At 45.3% G+C, this 22255-nt stretch overlaps 2 protein-coding genes and 2 pseudogenes across 2 annotated transcripts; 2 read left to right on the top strand and 2 right to left on the bottom strand.

The window, feature by feature from the left end:
• The first annotated feature begins 1128 nt into the window (after window positions 1–1128).
• Window positions 1129–8123, top strand: LOC136514948 (uncharacterized; annotated as a pseudogene).
• A 4702-nt stretch (window positions 8124–12825) lies between these two features.
• Window positions 12826–13811, top strand: LOC136518268 (CRIB domain-containing protein RIC4-like; annotated as a pseudogene).
• A 374-nt stretch (window positions 13812–14185) lies between these two features.
• Window positions 14186–14671, bottom strand: LOC136515122 (putative glutamine amidotransferase GAT1_2.1). Its single transcript, XM_066508815.1, has one exon. The coding sequence runs from the start codon at window positions 14669–14671 to the stop codon at window positions 14186–14188; it is 486 nt and encodes a 161-aa protein (XP_066364912.1).
• Window positions 14672–17569: 2898 nt separating this feature from the next.
• LOC136517893 (uncharacterized) lies at window positions 17570–21168 on the bottom strand. Its single transcript, XM_066511550.1, is given in 4 exon segments — window positions 17570–17824; window positions 17905–18539; window positions 18541–19785; window positions 21027–21168. Coding segments are annotated over 3 exon segments (1641 nt in total). The 5' UTR covers window positions 21096–21168; the 3' UTR covers window positions 17570–17824; window positions 17905–18212.
• Window positions 21169–22255: the final 1087 nt, after the last annotated feature.

Genomic DNA, 22255 nt, shown 5'->3' with positions numbered 1-22255 from the left:
GCGCTCCAAAGAAACTATTCAGAACCGATTCATAACTCATAGAAAGCATATAAAACTCTTAGAAACACTTGCGATTGGTTGATTCCTATACCATATGTCACATGGCAAAACATGACGTGCCACAAGAAATCACAACTCCTATTTGGCTAGTCATAATACGTAGGAAGCCACAGGAAATTACAATGCAAATATGCTGTACTCTTGCGTGCAAAGTGTGGCTTTGATTCTTGGCGCCACCACACCTATACGTTGTGCGCGATAACCAAATAGCCTCACAGTGACATGGTCTAGCAGCCCGTTTGGTTGGCTAGTTCGTATCGTTGCTGATTCATGAAGAAGTATGGCTGACTGATTTGTGTGAGAGAAAAATATTGTTCCGACTGGAATTTACTATCGTTTACGACAAACCACAGCCAAACGAACAGGTCGTAGGAAATTGGGAAGCTAGTAGGGGGGAATGGGGATCCTATGACCCGTTCGCTTGGAGGAATTTTAGAGGAATCTGGATGAATTTATGAGAGAAAAATACTATTTCGGATGAAAAAAGAAACGAATCAAGCCGGGTTTAAGAGCACGCTAACAAGATGCATCAAAAGGGAGCAGGAAACATGAAGCTAACCCTGGGGCGACACATGACTAGACAGAGGAACAAAAAATAAAACAAAATTGGAAAAAGAAGCTTGACCTATCCGTCTCCGTTTTTATTCTAGCGTAACTTTGTTTTTTTGTCTTTTCTTTTTCGCACCTACCCGTTGACCCGTAGGCTGCAACCTTAAGAGCCCGAACGTGGCTCCGCGAGGCTCAGTTGCTCGTAATCGTAGGTCGTGACAAGGTGTAATCGGTCAGAAAATTAAAACACAAGTTACGTAGGATAATCAAAAGAATGAAATGCTCTTTCGTTTGGACGATGCCCTTTTATTTAGGAGAAAAGTATTACCGTGTGATAGTAAAAAACAGGACCATAGGTTTTGGGTTGGGCAGGCAAAGCCAGCCAAGCCCACCCAGAAGCAAGCACGCAGGCAGACCAGACCAGCGGCTGGGTGGGTGGGCCCCGGTCCCGGCATCCCCATCTTCGGCCGGGCTATATATAACCCCCACCCGGGTATCCTCTCTCCGGTTTCCTCCCCCGTTCCCCTCTCCTCGCCTCTCCTGCGGTGGAGTGCTCCAATCCTCCTCTTCTTCGCCCCACCCCACCTCCCTCCTCCTCAACCCTACTCCGACGCGACGCCACGACACAGCAGCGGGCGCAGGGGGCAAACGAGAACTAAAACGAGGGAGATCGCGGCGCCCGATTCGGTCGCGGTCGCGCGGGGGGCCGGATTGGATTGGATCCTCGGATCCCCCGCGCGCGGAGGGGAATTCGGCCCCCAGATCCCCGCGATTCCGGCGCCGGCGGCGGGCATGAGAGGCCGGAGGGCATGCCTGTGGTGGCCCCTGGCGCGGGACGAGTGAGCCGGCGGCGGCAGCAACAGCAGAGGCACCAGCGGCGGCGGGTGGTGGAGGAGGACCTGTGGCTGAGGCCTGAAAGGAGCAGTCGTCAAGGAGGAGGAGCAGGCGGCGCGGCGGTCGGGGTGGGTGATCCGAGGCCCGAGGCGGCCGTGCCATGTCTCGCTGCTTCCCGTTTCCGCCACCAGGATATGAGAAGACCGCGCGCCCCGACGCCCAGCTAGCCTCCCACCTGCAGCAGCAGCAGCAGCAGCAGCAGCAGCTTGACAAGGTGGAACAACACCCCCGCACTCCTCCTGCTCCCCGCACCCCGCCTTGCCCTGGCTGGTTCGCTAGCTCGTTCACTGATCGATCGCCTGGCGCACTCGTGGAACTGACTATCTCTCATAGGATGGACTGACTTGGGCGCATTAGGATTGTGCTTACATGATTTTTTTGGGTCTCGGACTTAGCTCACATTCTATTGGGGGGACACGGAGCTAGGGCAGGTTGGTTAGGGTTCCTGTCTGAGAAATTCTAGCAGTGTTTGAGCTCCCGTAGCCGAGATCGCGGGCGTTACAGGATCCACGAGGCGTTCTATCGGTATTCTTTTTGGTTTGGCGATTGGGGGAAACTAGGAAAGCATTAAGTCCTGCTGAATCAGTATTTGCTCTTTTTCCTAAATAAAAGGGCTGTCCAGAGTTAGCGGAAGTCGGTTAGGGCCTCCCGTGTGCAAGACTTTAGTAGCGTTACGCGTTACAGGATGCGCAATGCGTTACCTGGGGGATCCTTTTTGGCTGGTTCAGTGATTAAGATAGACTTGGAAAGAGTTTGTTTTGCTGAATTAATATATTCAATACTTAACTAAGGAGTGTCCCTGTTTACGTGAGATGCATAACTAGGGATGCACGTGGGACAAAGTTCGATGTTTCATCTGGGTGGATCAATGAAAAAAATTACTGGTGTGGGATGCATTAGGATTGTGTTTACATGATTTCATTTAGTCTCGGCCTTAGCTCACATTCTGTTGGGCGGAGTTAGGGCAGGTTGGTTGGGGTTCCTGTCTGAAAAATTCTAGCAGTGTTTTGAGTCCCCGGCTCCCCGCAGCTGAGATCGCGGGCGTTACAGGATCCACGAGGATTGGGGGAAACAAGGAATGTATTAGTCTTGCTGAATCAGTATCTGCTCTTTTTCCTAAAGACTGTCCAGAGTTAATGGAAGTTGGTTAGGGCTTATGTGTGAAAGACTTTAGCAGCGTTAGGTGTTACAGGATGCGCAAGGCGTTACTTGGGTGATCCTTTTGGCTGCTTCAGTGATTGAGATAGATTTGGAAAGAGTTTGTTTTAATGAATTGATATTCAATACTTCACTAAGGAGTGTCCCTGTTTACATGAAATGCATAAGTAGGGATGCATGTGTCACAAAGTTGGATGTTTTTATCTGGGTGAACCAATGAAAAAAGTACTGGTTTGATGTGGTATTTTTTGGTTATTGATTGTGGCTTTGACCTTGCAGGTTAGATTTTATCACAATTATCATGCCAATGAAATTCACTTTGTAAAAGCGACGTAATACGATTTGGCATGGTTAAAAAAATGTCTACGTGTGTGCAAACTTGGATGTGAATAAATGTTATAGTTAGATGTTATCTGGTAGCTACCAGCTGCGGGAAAATATGTTTAACCCATCAATAGAGAGTAGATAATCTTGGGTCGATACCTTTTCAACTATAGTTGAAGGCAACATGAAGAGTTAGATCGGTTAGTCTGTTTGTGTTTTATTGTCATTTCATGACATAGCGGGCTATACAACAACAACAACAACAACATAGCCTTTCAGTCCCAAGCAAGTTGGGGTAGGCTTGAGTTCAAACTCACCAAGAGCCCCAAGTCACGGTTCAGGCACTTCAATAGCTGCTTTCCAAGTACTCCTATTCAAACATAGATCTCTAGGTACATCCCAAGCTTTCAAATATCTTTTTATTGCCTCCCCCCATGTCAATTCGGTGTTCCTCTACCTCTCCTCATATTATTAGCTTGGCTTAGGACTCCACAATGCACTCTGGAGGTCTCCTTTGGACATGGCCAAACCACCTCAACTGATGTTGGACAAGCTTTTCTTCAATTGGTGCTACCTCTAGGCGATCACTTATATCATCATTCCGAACTCGGTCCATTCTTGTGTGACCGCAAATCCATCGCAACATACACATTTCTTCAACACTCAGTTATTGAACATGTCGAATCTTTGCAGGCCAACATTCTGCTCCATACAACATAGCCGGTTTAATCGCCGTTCTATAGAACTTGCCTTTTAGCTTTTGTGGTACCCTCTTGTCACAGAGAATGCCAGAAGCTTGTCGCCACTTGATCCACCCTGCTTTGATTCTATGGCTAACGTCCGCATTAATATCTCCATCCCTCTGTAGCATCGATCCCAGATACCGAAAGGTATCCTTCTTAGGCACTACTTGACCTTCCAAACTCACATCTCCCTCCTCCTGTACAACTCTGCCAAAGTCGCATCTCATGTATTCGGTTTTAGTTCTGCTCAATCTAAAACCTTTAGACTCAAGGGTCTGCCGCCATAACTCTAGTTTCCTATTTACTCCCGCCTGGCTTTCATCCACTAACACTACATCATCAGCGAACAACATAGCGGGCTATGCTTTAGACATTTAATCAGTATATTTCCTGTTTTGGACTTGTTATGTGTCCTCATATAAAATCAGCGCCAGGGCTCCGTAGATGTTATCATGAAATTGCTGGTGTCATACTACATTCCACATGAATAGTGACTGTATACAGCCCAGTTGCTACATTTTGCTGTATTCGTTGGCTCGGGATCCTTATATCATTGTTCTTGGCAACTCAAGTTATGTATCCCTACAAGACACAAGTTTTCTTCTTGCTATGTGTTTTAGACTCCATATGATTAATTTTTGTTGGTTCTGACGGTTGATTACAATTAAATGGACGAACTAGAAATATGGCAGGAAGCAATACATTTTGGATTGCCAGTGTCCACGATCAAGTTCTAACAAGCTTAACAATGCAAAATTACTCCCTTGATAGCACTGGAATGTATGAACCGGTTACCAGTGCGTTAAAATCCAGAAATGTTATAACACAACACTAGCATGTCATTTAAATAAGATGGATACGTGTTGCCTGGATGTTTGGATAAATGTTGCCTGGAGGTTTGGTTGTCATAGAAGTTTTCTTGATCATGTTCGTTATGTGTGCTATGAGTAGGCTTAGCTGTAGGCTTTAGCCAATGCAAAAAATTAGATGTGTAAAAGTGTGATGATTTAGACTTTTTAGCCGATCACTATTGTTTTGTGAAATAGATTGCGTGTCTTTCAGACCTCGCATGGCTTGTTTAATCCTTCTATGCATATGGATGCAGCCTAATAAAAATGTGTGTAGGGGTTTACCTAATTTGTAGTTACTATTGAAGACATTAACTTGAGAGCGCATAAAGTACTATAGTTATCTTGTTACTTTCATTATAGTTCGTAGGCCAAAATTGTAGTTGGAAAACCAGCTGTCTGCTAATCTATTTCTAATTTTTGAGCATTGGGTTCAAATGTAACATGTCTCTTGCACATATTATAAGGTAGAAGTACTAATAGTGTATCATTGTAGTTCAGTGATCTGTATTGCACATTGCCTATACTTAGCAGATTTATTGTACTGTGGATACAACTTTATTTACATCTGACACAAATGTGATGCGCTGAAAAGTCTGGAAGTGAACTAGTATAAATCAGTGAACAAGTTACTAGTTAATAACTTGTTATTCAGTATGCTTTTAGGCAGTGTGACCTTGAATAGTTGCGCGGAGGGAGTGATTGATTTCACTGTTCATCCTAAAACATCACTGTTTATCAGTTCTTACATTTTAGTGAATGGTTATTTTATGTACTGTATTTCACTAGTGCATGCTCCTGGCCTTTATTTTTTTTGCACATTTGCTAGTTTTTGTGTAATTGGTGTTTACTTGACTTGGAAACAACTTTCTCATCTCAGGAGAAACAAAAAGAGAAGAAGCATAAGGACAAGAAGGATAAAGATAGAAAAGAAGGTAAAGAAAAGAAGGATAAAGACAGGAGTAAGGATAAGCACAAAGACAAGAAAGATCGAAAAGAAAAACACAAAGACAAGAAAAAAGACAAGAGCAAAGATGAAAGCAGGGACTCAGGAGAAGGAATTGAAAGAAATGATGAGGCTCTCCATGGTCAGAAGGTTGGAGAGAGCAGCAGGGGATCTGAAGAAATTAAGGATCTTAAATTCAGGGAGGACTTGGTCAGAAAAGTACAGGAGGAGAAAGGGGCGGCGAGTCGACCTATTGAAAATTATGCTGTTTCAAATGATCGAAATCGCAAAGGCTTCAGTGCTTCACCCGCAATGGAGACTGAAAGGTCTGCACTTAATAAAGTGCATATTCAGTCTAGTAATGCTTCAAGGAAAAATGAGGGATTGGTACAACAGAGCATCAATGCTAATCAACAAAAGAATGGGACATCAATACGACATTCTGAAAACTTCTCCACTTCTGCTCAAAGAACTGCTGGTGGCTTTCCACCAGCACCTACAACAGAGGAAAAAATTCAAAGCTGCAAGGCCTTCATCCAGTACTGAAGCTGCACCCAGAAAAGAGGGGATTGGACAGCGAATCAGTAACATTAGCATATTGGTTCAAAAGAGAACTGAGAACACGAACAGAGATGTCGCGAAGAAAGAAGTTGGCACCTCCTCTCCATTGCCTCCAAATCCTGCTAATGCTATGCATAAGGGAAATGGCAAGGTCGGTAGGCCAATGGAGAACACACAAGCATCCTATGCAGAGATTTGGCAGCCCATCGACGTCAAGTGCAGCAGGGGGGATGGATAGAGGAACACCTAGGTCATCCATCCCAAGCCCGAGCATTACAATACGGAGGCCGAATGGAATGGTACGGACGGCTGAAAACCTTTTGTCTCTGCTAAGAAACCTGATGCAGGTGGCCTTTCATCTGCTATGGGTAAGGAAAAGGAACAAGGTGGAAGGTTGCTGCAAGCTAATATTTCAACTGATCAGAAACTGGCTATGTCAAAACCTCCAGCTGTGGAGAAAGCTGCAGATGGAAGAGCTGAAAGGATGGAGAAGGTCAGAGATGGGGCACCTGATATTGCCAAGAAAGAGGACAAAAAGAGTGATCGGCATGAGAAAAAGAAAAGAAAAGAGAAAGATAAACACAAAGAGAAGAAAAAGGAGAAAGAGGCAAAGAAGGAGAAAGGGGAACATAATCACAAAGAGCATGATAAGACAAGAGAGAACAATATAAGTTATCCGATAGATAGTCTTAACTTGAAGCCCTCGGTCCCTCCTTCAGCCCCACCAGTTAATGATGGAAAATCTGTTGTGCCTGATGAGAACCTGAAGAAGCGAAAGAATCATGAAACGAATGGTTACTTACAAAGTGAGTTCCTAGCTTTTCTTTTTTTTTGCACTTAACAGCATATGTAGTCTTGTATGACACCATTATCCTTTTTTATGGTGCTTTATATTATAAGACTTCTGGTGCTATACAGACAATCTTGAAATGCGGCCTACAAAGTTGCCGAGACCAGCCCTCCCCAGCAATCGTGTGGAGAATGGTACAGCATCTCATGTAGCCGCGCCACTCTCTTCTGTGAAGCTGGAAGCCATAAATATTGAAAAGGCTGAAAGGCTCAAGGAAGAGAAGATGAATGGCAACCAACAGGCTGAGCGAGCTCCAGTCGATCCAGGTGGCTGCTTATGATAATGGCACAACTTCTAGGAAGTCACCTCACCCCGACTGCAAGTATCTTAGCCAGATATACAGCATTCCTGAAGCATCACAAATGATGGAATTGACTGGGCAGGAAGGTGTGGACTGGCTGTTCGACCAAGGTGGCACCCAATCAAGGAAGCCCAGTTCAGCGCCTGAGGCTGATGGAGTCCCCCAAGTGTGGGCTCAGGCTCTGAAAATTGACCCTGCTGATGTCATTGCTTTACCATACGTGATACCCTTTTAGCTGAGTGACAATCCCCTGTGAAGTAGCTGAGAACTGAGACATCAATGAACAACACCACTCTGCTTATTTCCGCTAGCTCGTTGCTACAGTTTGTGTAGCTCAGCATGCGGGAATGTTCCCAACTTTTACAAGTAGCTGTTGCCATAGCTACATGTGCACCCTCCTAGTCTGGGGCGTGGCCCAGCTGAGTGCTGCGTGGAGACACAAACAGTGTTGGTTGCCAAGAGGTTGGAATCTGTAACGGAGTGGTTAGGTGTTATCGCTGCACAATTTTGATCTGTAAGGTGTAATAGCATTTTTAATACCAAAATGTACATTAGAGAGGGGGGCGAGGAGAGGGAAGACTTGAGATTCTTCATTTATAGTAGTTGGATGGATTTGAGCTGCTGCTGACTGAGATAAATCTGCTTGTGCTTGATTTGTTCCAAAGGTTGGCACTTGACCCTCACCTTTCCTGTGTTTATAACTCTAGCTTACATAGATGCTGATGTGGTGGCGGTACTTATACCTGAGGTTTGTAAATTTTACTCTGTACGACGGCATTGATGTTGAGGTTGTGTCATAGTGTCGTGTCACCTCGTGTGTGCCACAATTGAAGACTGCTTGGGAGTTTTGAACTAGCAATAATAATAACATCATTTGACCCTTGACATCCAGTGCTGATGTTATGTTATTACCTGTACCTGTTGCTTGTTGTAAGCTGTTTACATGGTTGGATGTGTCATGTGTGAACTGTGAAGGTCAGCAGTGGTTTAGCTATTCGAGTCGATGTTAGTCATCATTTGGTCATCTGCATGTTTTCATTGCAACTGTCACACAAATCGCTCTAGATGGATGGATGTCGACCCTTTCAGTTTGCACGATATGGTTATTTACAAGAGGAACTGAATTGATGATTGGTCATGGAGATGCACGTCGCAGCAGGATGAGGACTGTCTAGTCCAGTCCACCGGTACCCATCCAGCACATGGGATGAAAACAGTACGGATATTTTTCGACCGTATTCGAAATCGAATCTGTTTAGAGGGGTTGAGATCTGTCCATATCCGAGTCTGGATATCCAACATCCGATACCGTATCCGTATTCGAATACTCAAATCGTATATTTATGATGTCGATATCCAATTGTATCATATCCGACATAGTTGACACTATCTGTATTCGAATCCGAATCCGGACAGAAATATGAAAACAAATATAATATCGGTGATATCCGTCCGTATCCGATCCGTCTGCACACTGCGCATGCACAGACAAGGTGCAGCAGCTAGCAGGTAGGAGGCAGCCCATAGCTTCTGCTAGTTCGTTGCCTCTGTGTGCGCTCTTGCAACATGCATGATGTTGTAACAGGCTGCACCAGATGATGAAGCCCAGGAGCCCGTGAAGCCCAAGGAGAGTTGGGTTGGGGCCCATAAGCCGGCTCAACTTGTGAACATTGTGTTGGGGCCATAACCCACAGGAGAATTTGGGAAGTATAAGATGAATTAAATGACCTTTTTGTTTTTTTGCAAGAAGAATAAGGTCCGTTTGGCAGGGCTTCACTTCACTAGTGAAGTCATTTTTTTTGGCTTCAGCTCCACGAACAGTTCCACCGGTGGAGCTAAAGCGGTTTTGGTAAACCGTTTGGCAAAATGGCTTTCCTGTGAGAGCATGTTTTTAGGGGCCTGGAGGAGGAGCCGGGAGAAGCCACTTTTTTTGGCTCCATCCCACCCCAAATCACTGTGAGAACATGTTTTTAGGGGCTTCACAAGTGAAACTATTTTACTTTACCCCGTTTGGTAGAAAACGGCTCCAAACGGCTCCTGAAGCCGGTGGAGAAGCCCTGCCAAACGGGGCCTAAATATGGACTTATGGAGTGTGCCTGCATCGATTGCAATGACAAAAATCTTAAACCCTATTACACTGATATGTGAGCTCTAGTGTCACCGAGGCATGTGTTTTGGATAGACGTGGAGTCAGAATAACTGGTTTTGTAGGTCAATGGGAGATGATGAAGTAGACACTATCAACATTGGGGTGTTATATAAAACTATTTTCTTTATATGATATTTTGTAGTAACATATGTACGTGATTTAGATAGAAATTTAGGGGTTATTATGCATTATTTTTAATGAAATATGTGGATAATTTATAAGCAAATTTATAGGGTTATTTTAAATTATCTTTTATCATAACAGAAGTAGGTAACTTAAACATAAACTGGAGGCTTATTTTAGAATTATATATATATTTTAATAATAGAGGTGCTAATTTAGATGGTTGCTTTATATAATGGCTGAGCTGGATTTTTTCTATAAAAAATAATAGATATAATGTTTATTGTGGGCAATGATGACAAGAGTCTACCAAATTAAAAGCTAGATGTTTTTAATTATTGCAAAATTTCTAAGATTTATTCTTTTTCTTGGCGCATTTAATTTCGTGAGGATTAACGTGGGAGCTCATTTAAGGCCTCTAAAAATCAGTACTCTGAGAGAAGATTCACACACTCCCAAAATAATGTTGGTGTGTATATGTATGCATCTATCGGTATCAGAACGCACTAAGCAGGGACTTAGGCCTTTCTTTAATATACTACTGTCGTTGAACGTTGATCACCAGCCATAGTAGGAGTATGATACGATGGCTAGCTCGTGCGTGTAGCTGTGGCGGATCAGTGTCGACGTGGTCCGGGCACCAACCTCCACCACCACCCTGCAGCACGCACGGACGCACCATCTTTTTCCTTGCTCTTCGTGTAGCTGCAGGGCCGGTATCGACGATCTTATTCTTGGCGACGAGGAAAGAGAATCGCTTGCACCCCACGCCAGAAACCCCCCCGGAATTTGGAAGCGGTTGGTCGCTGCGGTCACCGGTCAGGCCTGCTGCCTGCACCTGCACCTGTTCCAGCTTCACCAACGCCTCCTGCTCGGCTGCTCCTGCACTTGCCGTGCAGTGCCTGCCGGCTGCCGCCACTATCCTGACCATCCATTTGCTGCTCATGCTATGCAACTGATGCAAGCAAGCAGCTGAGTGAGAGTGACGACCCAAGCAGCTCACCTCTGCTCTGCAGTGGAGTGAAGCTAAGTGAAATAAGCTGCGGCTAGCGTGCACGGTTCCCTCCCTCCGGTGGACACTTGAACGTACTCTGAGAGATTGAGAGCGTGAGAGCTTTTGCCCTGCCGACTGCCGTGACACACAACTGCCCGCCCGGACAGGAGGACTGAGGACTCCTCCAATGGCCAATGGCTTGGTCCGTAAGGCAAGTGAGAATAATACAATAGATATAAGAGCAAAAAGGAGAAGAAGAAAAGGCTGCAGTTCCATATGTCCAACACTCCAATTTGCCATTTCTTTTTGGATTTGTTCACTTCACAGTTCACTCATAGGTGATAGGTTTCCTGCAGCCTGATTTGGTTTGCTGCAGTGGTTTAAGTGCATGCGAGCGATCTCTTTCGCACAAACAAACTAAAGGTGCAATTTGTTGTTTTTGTATCTATATATATATAATGAGCAGATAATAGTTATATATATCGAAAGGCAGCAATTGGAAGCAGATGGTTGTTGAAGGAGAGCACAGCAGACACATGTACCTCATCAGCCGAATCTGAAAGAATATGAAACCAGAGATCGAAAGCAGAAAAGGGTTTGATGCGCGTGCCCATTTTCGCTTTTCTTTCTAAGTCCCTTGATGGGTCTGCAGGATTAGACTTGGTTTAAGTAGCTGCGAGCAATCCCTTTCTCGTTCTCTTTGTTTGTTTTCCTTTTCCTGCACCAAATGGAATGGCAAATAAAGCAGGCACAAGGTGGTTGGGGAGGAGACTCATCGGCAGATCTTGTGTGATATTTTAGTATGACGAAATTGCAGCGAGAGGAGATTGTGGAGTGGACACTGGAGCAGATAACTACTAATGCCTTTTATTGTCCTGCTTCTGCTAGTACTTGTCTCTGCACCTGCTAGATCTTGCTAAGCAAGTAGGAACTGCATGCAATCAGGAGTTTATTGTACATATACATATATCACAGCCAGGATGCATGTATATGCATGCATGAATCCAGAAGACTAAGCTAGCTTCCACATGGACCCAACAATGCAATCATATCCAAAGCACATATTATTATTAGTAACACACTTAATAAGCACACCCACCTGTGACCTGTCCATCCAAAAGTACAAGGTTTCCAGGAGTAAGCAAAAGGGAATTAAACAGCAGCAGGAGAGGAGATGCAAAAGGGAATTAAACAGCAGCTGAACCTTCCTTGCTGCTAGGCCCTGTTCGTTTCTCTTATGATCCGTACTTTTCAGTTTGTTTTTCAGCCGACCATTCATTTCGCTAAAAAAATAAGCCGAAACACTGTTCCGTCTGATTTGTTGTGAAAAAAAATACTGTTCCGGCTAAAAAAATAAACTGAAAAAGTACGGATTATAAGAGAAACCCCACAGGCCACAGAGGCAGGCAGATAGCAGGAGTGGCAAATGATATGCAGCCTGTTCGCTTGGTCGTAAACGATCGTGGATTATAAGCCAGAACAGTATTTTTCTCTCACACCAAATCAGCCAGCAATAATAATCCACGATCATTTCAGCCGAAACGAACAGGCTGATGATAGATATGATGGCGCCTGACCTCACCCAACTACTGTCTCTCCTTTCCTCCTTTCCTCTGGCGGTCGGTCAAACCGGTCTCGGATTAAACGGTTCGTCGGCCCGACCGATTCAGCAAATCCATCTCTTACATACTCGATCCGGCAGTGGTCAATGCCTTTTAGTTTCTCAGCTGCTGTATAGCATACACTATTTTGGACAGAGATTATGTTCAGTCAGTAGTGTCAAGGAGTGGTATGGTATGATATAGTACTAAAATATATTGCCATGCTGTTCATATCATGGCGTCCAGGCAGCACCAGCAATAGAATCAATTTCACTAATGCCAAATTAGTACAGAGATCATCTGGATCAAGATTGACGATGATAGCATGCCAATATCAACCCCCATTGCTCTGTTCGTTTGGCTGATAAGCCATGGTTGAAAGTACTATTGGCTGATTTGTTTTAAGAGAAAAATATTATTTTTTTATTGCAAAAGTACGACTTATAAGCCAGTCGAACCGGACACATATCTCTTACACTTATGGGGAAACTATTTCTTTCATCAAATTTGAGCAAAAGTAAGTGGTAAGTATCACTAGATTAATAGGGTAAGGTATCATAATAAACATATTTTAATGTACAAATGTTGACACTACTTTATATAAATCTAGTCAAAATTAAAGGAAAAAATGGACTTCTCAAAAGCATATTTAAATGTACAAATGTGCATACTTTTTTTTTGAAAGAGGGAGAACCACTACATTCTGGCCCCTCTTGCTATATAAACAGTCAATCATGCATTCTTGGCAGCAAAGCCAAAAACACAAAGCCCGGACCGGACGCCGGACGCCGGACGGGACGGGAGGCCCAACCCATCCATCCATCTGCAGCAGCCATATAAGCAGCTAGGCGAGGAGAGACGCCGCCGGATTGCCCACTCGTGTGCAGCGTCTGTGTCTCTCTTTGCGTGTGCGTGTGACGCCGGCCAGCACAGGGCCGCACATGAAGGACCGCCGAGGGAGCTCCGGTGGTGGCGGCGGCGACCGCTTCGCCGTCTTCCCCTTCTCCATGGGCTGCATGTCGCAGTCCGCCGTGTCCGTCGCCGACCCCAGCGAGAAGAAGGCGCAGGCGCAGGGAGACCCCTCGTCCTCTGCCGCCGCCGCCGTCACGACCGCCACCACGGCGGCCCAGGGTGAGTGAATTCTTGGCTGACTGATCGATCACAATTCTGTAGTACATATGTATGTTGTAGTGCTGACAGGGCATCAGGAGCAGGTTCATCAGAAGAAGGCGCCGGCGGCGAGGCCGTGAAGGAGAAGCAGGCCGCGGCGGCGGCGACGCCGGGGCTCGTGGCGGCCGGGGTGTCGAGGGCTGATGAAGGGGATCCGGAGCCTGTCGCAGATGTTCGCGACGTACGACGGCGACGACGAGGAGGAGGAGGAGCGGGAGATAGTGATCGGGTACCCCACGGACGTGCAGCACGTGGGGCACATCGGCTGGGACGGCCACAACAACACGGTGGGCGCCGGCGCCGCCATGGCGAGCATGGTGAACGCCTTCAACCTGCCCTCCTCCCTCTCCCTCCGCCACCTCGACATGGCCATGGATCGCGCCGCCGCGCACGCCTCCGCCTGAACCTGACCGCTAGCAGCTCCGACGAAGGCTACCTGGTGCCGCCGCCACCGCCGGCCGGTACGGTCGTCGTCGTAGCTAGTAGAAAGAATCCGCCATTGATTGCGTTAGTTTTGGTTGACACGCGGAGAAGGAACTGATGAATTGCGTTCGTTGGAAATTGATCGATTCCCATGTGTCCGATTTGCTGCTTGCATTGTTACCGCCGGCCGGTGCTACTGTTCTTGTTCTTGCCGGTGCCGGCCGTGAAAACATCTCTTTCTCAGTTTCTCTGTCGTCTGGTTTGAGCTAGCATAGCATGAGACGAGAAGCGTATTTGTGTATATATGCATGCCAACTTGTATAGATTGTGAGACTTTCCCATCACACCCCCATGGTGCTCGCTGGAGCTTAGAGCATCTCCAAGAGTTTCCTATCTGTCTTCCTAATACTTAGTATTTAGGAAAATCAGAAAAAATATCCATCCTCCTAATATTTAGGCACTTGGGAAAACTGACCCAGTTTCGCGTAACTTTACGCGGCTCTTGAGTCGCGCGAATCCTCTCCCGTGCGGTTTCCGACGTCGTAGTTGCCGTAGTTGATGTGCTGGACGGCGTCGGGCCCGACCAGCTCGTGCTCCACGTCCTGGTACAGCGAGCCGCCGCAGGCGACGTTGAGCACCTGCGAGCTGCGGCAGATGCCCAGGTAGGGGATGTTGCGCTCCAGGCAGCGGCGCGCGAGGCGGAGCTCGATCGAGTCCTTTTCGTGGTCGATGGCCGCGTTGCTCGGGTGCAGGCGCCGCACGGCCTCTAGCTGCTCCGGCGAGAGCGAGCCGTCGGTGCCGGCGTCGGCGGAGTCGTAGAGGGACGGGTCGATGTCCTCGCCCTCGCAGAGGAGCACGCTGTGGATGGGCTCGAACGAGTCCAGCAGCGCGTGCACCCCCGCCACGCGCGGCACGATCACCGGCACTGCGCCGTAGCCCACGATGAGGTCCAGGTGGTACTCACCTGATGAGGACATAGACAAACAGCGCACGCATGCACCATGCAGGGACGTCGTCAGTTGCATACGAGTACCGTCCAACGAAATCCATGACCATTTGTTCTACTATACAAGGCTAAATTAATGATGAAACCTCTCCGTCTCCGTGATGCCGCCGGCGGCAATCGGAAAGAAAAACTCACCGACGAAGTCGACGAACTTGTTCTTACGGACTGTGACGTCTGGCGACAGAAAAAGCCGCAAAAAATAGATGTGAGGCCCAAATTTGATTTTTTAAAAGCAATTTATTAGAAACTCTTGGAGATGTGTTTCTTTTTTTCCTCCCAAGACCTTTTTAGGAGTTGTAAAACTACAAGTTTTAGAAGGAAAAAATAAGAAACTCTTAGAGATGCTCTTATGTCAGTATATATGTGCCTGCCAGTCACCTATAACTCTCTGTGTTCTTTAGTCCCAATTTTTAATCGCATCTCCTGTAGCTCAGGCGCCTCAACAGTTTTGTCCTTGTCCTTCCGCGCGCGCGTGTATATATATATATATATATATATATATATATATATATATATATATATATATATATATATATATTGTTTATTATGATTTGTGCTAATAGATTTGGATTGTTAGATGGAAATCTAATGGTCGTTAGTTATCGTCTGAACAGATGCTATATTTCAGGCACTTGAAATATAGCATATCCCATTTTTAATTCTTCATTCCATTTTCTATTTTTCCCCCTCATCATTGTTATCTTGTTATATGATACTATGAACGAATGTGAGCAGAGTAGAGGAGGCATAATTGTTGGCTGGCCATATATTGTTGGTACCATCGAGCAGGTGAACTAACACGAAACAGGCAGTACATGGAATCAGTGCAGCCATCACTAGTAATAAATTGCAAACATGCATGCACATATGTATCTGACAGTACATTAGTCGTGCTTGCATTCAAGTGTGTTTACTCTGCAATTGCATTGCTGGCTAAACAGCTACAGCAATTCATCAGTGCACCCACGCGTACACGCATACTACACACGGTCGGCTGCTGCTAGCCGTCATTACAAACGATTAAGACGGATTAACTAATACTATGTTTGTTCATTCATCACATTCACGCCGGTGCACGTAGCAATTATTGTTTTTTCTACAAAAAGAAAAAGAAAAAGTTGACAACCACCACCGACGAGTGTGGTGAGTGTACATGCACGCGTACACCCACTTTCTTCTCTTTTTCCCGGTTGCTTATCACGTCAAGAATGTGACAATGGCAATAGACCACTGTTCCATTAGCGCTTATAATCTTGCTTTGATTGATGAGATCGCTATCCATTCACTAAGGACCAAACCAAAAAGAAAAATCCCACAATGCATCAGCTCTCTTGGCAGCCGATCATCCACAGTAATTATAGTATCAGGGAATGCAAATTAAAACCTCTGTGATTTGAGGGTCATGGTCACGGGACCCACATGTCATACATGCAGATGGCGAATCCGTGAAATATATACACAGCTACTTAACATGTAAAGAATCCTGCTGTGGCATAGTGTCCTCACAATCTTCTTCCAGTGGAGGATTAGGATAGTATATATACTACTACTGGTGACCAATGACCATTGCCCTGTTCGTTTAGGCTGGTTTGGCTTATAAGTCATGACTGAAAATACTGTTAACTGGTTTTATGTGAGAGAAAAATAATATTCGTTGGCTGATAAGCCATGACTTATAAGTCAGATACGAGCAAGCGAATAGGCTGCATGATCACAATTAAAGGAAGCGATTGCTCAGCAGCAAGGCGAATCATTTGGATCGTGAATTAGGATCCACGGCCAATTAGTAGCCTTGTCTTCTCTAACCCTTTTTTTTAATCAGGGTTGCCCTAACTAAAAATAGCCAATAAATCTCACCAACCACGGATTATTAGCAAGATGCAACTGTCACTCTGTCAGTACGCGCCAAACAACTGTTACTAGACCCTGCTTTTATATAGTCGATTTAGTTCCATTCTAGGTTTCCGACGAAATTAGCACACGGCACAGAGGATATGTCTATTTTACAGGTCCATGCAAGCAAAGAAAGCTGAATTTGGCGTGATGATTTGTTGTTAACTGTGACAGACAGGAGTACAGCTAGGTGGTACAACCAGCAATTATTTAGATGCAAATGACAGGTTGATTAAGGTAGAGTGATATGATATGCTAGTAGATTTTAGGATGTGCAAAGCACGTCTTTCATATTTACTAAAAAAGGAAGATTCTTCGATGATAGCAATAGACATGTTTTTTTTAAAGGCAAAAACAAAAACAAAACAAACTATAGACATACATCCTTTTCTATAGACAGAGCGTTCACATGATCTTGCTGTAGCTAGCATCCTGCCAAAACCAATTCAATTCAATTATCTGGTTTTTATGCCTGGTACGGACGGACATGGTCCCACCTGTCAGACGGTGGACTCTTCTGCCAGTGGGAATCTTAAGGCTCTAATATATATAAATGCCTGTCTGCTTGCTTAAATGTTTATCATGAGAGGGTTGGATTAAGTGAGGCTGATGAGTCCAAATGCTGTTTGTGTGTGCTTAATTAAATGGGAAGGAAACCGACAGCACAGTGGGGACACAACGTTAGCTCACAAGTCCTTATTGTTTATGGTGAGCTTTGTTAGGGAAAGAACGCCAGCCCGTGACAAACCCAACTGCATCATCATCGTTATCGTCACCATCACCATCACATTATTACTTCATGGTTGTTGATGGCAATGTATAGGGGCCTATCAAGCTTTAAATGAACAATTTATCGTGACCAAATCTGCTACAATTGTATCCTGTTTTGAGTTCCTGGTTTGGGTCAAGGTCTTAATTTGTAAGCGCTCTTCATTTCTTATATAGAGTAGGAGTACCATTCTACAAAATGAAAAAAAGGTGGTGATCACAATGATGCCGTCCATTCCTATATTTCCCTTTTGTATGTACAAGTTGTGGAATATTCGTGAATTCATGAGTTGAATGGATAAACTTAGAAGAGAAGCTAGAGAGTACTTTGTTCAGAAGCCCTGCAACATGCGGCCAGAGGCAGAACTATGAAGGTGCACAAACTTGCATTGCATATGATGCATTGAGCTTTACTGTCAGTTCAGACTGAGCCTCCCATTCTGAAGAGAACCAAAGAGGAAACCTGAAAAGGAAAAGGAAGAAGCAGCACCGTTACTTACTGGCTAATTTGAAGAGAAATACAGAAAAGCAGGATACCATTACATTACAAGGCACTTCAGATGAAAAGGTAGCCTCCCCAGCAATTCATACATCAAACTCACAAGAGATCACATGCTATAGACCCTATTCATAGTTTGGCATCATATGTTGCAGCTTGGCAACTCTTTCAGCTCACGAGACAGAACACAACCTAAATTATTTGGCCAAGTGGCCAGCCATTAGTTTAACGCCACTGTAGTTCACATCCATCAAGCAGACAGTAGATGGTGCTCTTGACTTGGCCTAAACTATAGTTGATCTCTCCCACGGTATCTCTGCAATATAGTCTTCTGAAAACAACACGGCAATCATCACAAGTTGCACACCAAAATGGAATTTAGCTCAGCATCAGCTGCTCCACTGATTGTGATGCCTTGGTGTCTGACACTCATCAAATAAGACAATGAATCATGGGTTACTACCTCGCCTGGGATCAGCACTGGGATACCAGGTGGATAAGGGCATATTAGCTCACCACAAATTTCACCGAGGCTGTCCTCAATTCTCACTCTCCTCTTCTTTGTAAAGAAGGCCTCTCTTGGAGTCATATGCACAGAGATCTTCTCCAATGGGCCACACACACGATTTTCCTTCATAGGTTTGGAGCTATTTGCAAAGAAATATTTTTCTGATAGATGCCTTTGCAGATTGCACAAGTTTTTCAATGTCTTGCACTCTGGTTCCTAAGTTGACTGCAAATGTCACTGTCCGTGTGCCAACGAGCTCAGAGACAATTTGATGATCTTCATATAAAATGTCATCGGCTTCATATCCCAATAATTGCAGATCTGAAGCACTGAGTGTGATACGCAATGGATCAATAGCAGGGAAATCAGAAGCAAAGCATGGCAAGTCCAGAACAGATATCCCTGGGATTCTCATCAGCTGGTCTTTTGTTTCCGATGCTATAGCTAATGGCTCATCAAATATATTTGTGTTCTTGCTCAGCTGATCTCTTGCAGCATCTAAAGATGACAGTAGGAGGTAACTCGGGCTCGAGCTCTGGAGGAGCTGAAGGCACTGGCTTACTTTATCTACATCCACAAGATCTCCAGCCATGTGAAGCATTGAGGACTGTGTAAGTGAGCACAGGACCTTGTGCGTGGATTGCACAGCTAGGTCAGCACCTTGCTCAATTGCCGTGCTTGGCAAACTGTCGTGGAACCTGAAATGTGCTCCATGTGCCTCGTCAACTATAACTGGAATGCCTCGTGGATGACAAACACTGACAATACCTTCCACATTGCTGCATACACCATGGTAGGTTGGTGAAGTAACAAGAACAGCGCCTAGCCTCTTTCCATCCTCCTCCAGCTCTTTTACTGCTTCATCCAACTGCAACGGGGTCATACCACCAGCAATGTCCCACCGAGAATTATATTCCGGTATTATGTATTTAGGCACCGCACCAGATAAAACCAACGCAGAGATCACTGAAATGTGGCAGTTTCGCGGCACAATGAGGTAGTCGCCGGGAGAACAGGTAGCCATCACTGAGGCCTGGATTCCACAGGTAGTTCCATTGACAAGGAACCAAGTTTTAGATGATCCAAACAGTTGAGCTGCTTGCCTCTGAGCATCTAGAATCACACCTCTTGGGGAGAAGAGATCATCAAGCTCAGGTAGCTCGGGTAAGTCATGCAAAAATGCCCCTGAGCCAATAAGTTTCGACAAGGAAGATGGAGCAGCTTTTCCTCTGTTGTGTCCTGGGAAGTGAAAGCAGGAAACATCTTGTCTGGCAGTTGACTGCAGTGCACAAACCAGAGGAGCGGTACCACCTTGAACAAGCACTGAAGATTCTGCTGATGAAGGTTTGGCTTCAGACATTGTTGGCGTGCTCAATGAAGTGCTACATTGTACAACAGCACGTCGACTGAAAGATTCCTAGGAAGCAGGAAACTTAATATTGTCACATAGTAGAACACAATAATTCAAATGAACATAAAGAAACTTCTGTTCATTTTACAGAGTTAAAAGGTACAAAGCAGATATTCATATTCTAGTCATGGGCTATTCATGCAGACGAACTGCAGAGCATATATTCAATAAAAAGCAATGTTTAAATCGCTGGCTAAGCAAGATAGCGGAGTGGTTCCCCAGCAGCTAAGAACAGCTATAGCTGTCGCTAACCATTTATTAGCGGTTTTGAAAAAACAAAAGATGGCCAAAGTCAGGAATAGAGGAACAGTGAGAGCACTTGCCGCCTGTTTGGGGAAGAGAAGGAACAAGGAGAACGCTTGCCGGCTGCTGGCTTGCTACTGGTGGTCACGTATGCTGGCTTGCTGCTGCTGTTGAGACCTGTAGTAGCTGCTACAAGTCGCGCCGCCGCTGCAGCCTGCAGGCGCTGCTGCCGCTCGTTTCGCCGCCGCCACAGTTGCTTGGGCAAAGGAGAGGGGAATGGGAAGCACTCGCATTCGTGGCACCGGCTACTCACACCAGCCAGTCTCATTCCAGCTGCCCCTGCCGCTCGCCGTCGTCGCCGCCGCCGCTGCCTTTTCGAGGACAGCATGAGTGACTATTAGAACGGGGAACGATTGGATAGGGTTAGCTGCTGCCTTCTTTTGCTCATTTTGGGCCTCCGCACGATGACATTTTGTAGCCTCCGTAAATTTTGGGGTCGCTCAAGGATTGGAATGACAGTCATAGCTTCAGGAGACAATGTGAAGTTTTTTTTTTCAAAAAAAAAGGAAAGAATGTGAAGGTATCTGTGTAGTTTTGGGCCATAATACTTAAAAGCCAAATTCCTGGTTAGCTCTCCAATTTATACAATGAAAAATCCACTATAGGAACAGTAAACCCACGAACTCGTAGTGTTTTGGTAGCTCATATAATCTAAGAAGAGCTTCAGTGCAATTCCACAAACAGGTTGTGGGCGCTCTACTTAGTAGAACATCCTTCAAGGACGCTCCTCTGGAACCACCGATTCTCCCAATAAACCCATGTAAACCGACACACGGAGCAAAAACACCACCTCGCACCACCACGAAACCCCCATTGAAAATCTGGAACTATGGGAACGAACATGAACAGACGGGGTTCGTTCAAAAAACAAGAACAGACGGGTTCAGAGGGCGAACGCAAAGGCAGTCAGGCGCAGAGCTGGTTCTGAGTAGGAGGAAATTTACCCAGTCAGGCGGGGGGCAGCGCAAGAAGGTGACGGGAGGGCTGCTGCTGCCGGCAAGGCAGTGAGCCATGCCTGCTCACTGCCGCGCTCTGCTTCCTTCCCCGAAAGACGAGACGGCGAGGTGGACGGAGCGAGCGGTCGTGGTGCTGGTGATAACGTTCCCTGACTGGTGCACACTTGGCCCGGCCCATATAGGAATTCCAGAGCCCATGTCTCCGTTGGTCACGTCGCTGGATCTTACAACAACAGCACTTTGAAATTGGAGTAATAATAATAACAATAATGTTTCAGACTCTAAGACCCTGTTTGTCCATTAGCCATTAATAGTTAGCTAGCTAATAGCTCATAGATAATACTCCATCCGTTCTAAAGTATAAGTCGCTACTTTTTTAGTTCATCCATTTTGTTATGCATCTAGACATATTATTACATATAGATGCATAGCAAAATGAATATACCATAAAAGTCAAAACAACTTATAATTTAGAACAGAGGGAGTATTACCTAGCTACTGTTAGCTGGTTTAGTCCAACTAAGATAGTTACTAGTTGGATATTAGCTAACAATAGGCTAAACTATTAGTTGGATCTATTTAGATAAAAAAAATACTAATTATTAACCGCTAGCTATTAGCTGTTTAGATCTAAACAAGTGTACATTTTGGCAAACCTTGTTGTGCTCATTCTGGAGCCACAAGTGTACTCTCAATGTCTCCTCCAGTAAGCGCTCGTGCCATGTCAACTTGCCAAGTATCCAGTGCCGAAGCTAAAGCAATTTGTACTTGCTTTTGCGAGTGTATATGCTTGTATCACGGAAGATGCATCTAAATCAAAACTAATGTTTTTTTTTAAAAAAATTATGGTGTATTTGCACTCATACCCAACACGGGGTACCCGTTCTGCCTCAAACTAGAGCTTGCACACACGACTAGCTCATCGAGTGATCGATCAGTGGGTTCTCTATGGCAACTAGCTCGATCTATCAACACGATAGCTGCTAGCTGCTCGCTACCCCCCCCCCCCCCCACCCCCACACCCCCACACACACCGCCCCCTTTTCAACAATGACAATGGAGGTGGGGGCAACCCGGAATTTTATTATTTTTTCTTTCTTTTTTTTTTTCTATATTTTTAGTATAGTGTGCTGTTCTGTGATGTATTTTGTGATGTTTACATAATATGCATATGATGTTATGTGATGTATTTTATAATATTCACGTAATATACATGT

This window comes from Miscanthus floridulus, chromosome 17, assembly GCF_019320115.1.
Source record: "Miscanthus floridulus cultivar M001 chromosome 17, ASM1932011v1, whole genome shotgun sequence".
NCBI lineage: Eukaryota > Viridiplantae > Streptophyta > Magnoliopsida > Poales > Poaceae > Miscanthus > Miscanthus floridulus.
The sequence above is the reverse complement of the archived record's forward strand: the minus strand, read 5'-3'. Positions and strand labels throughout refer to the sequence as shown.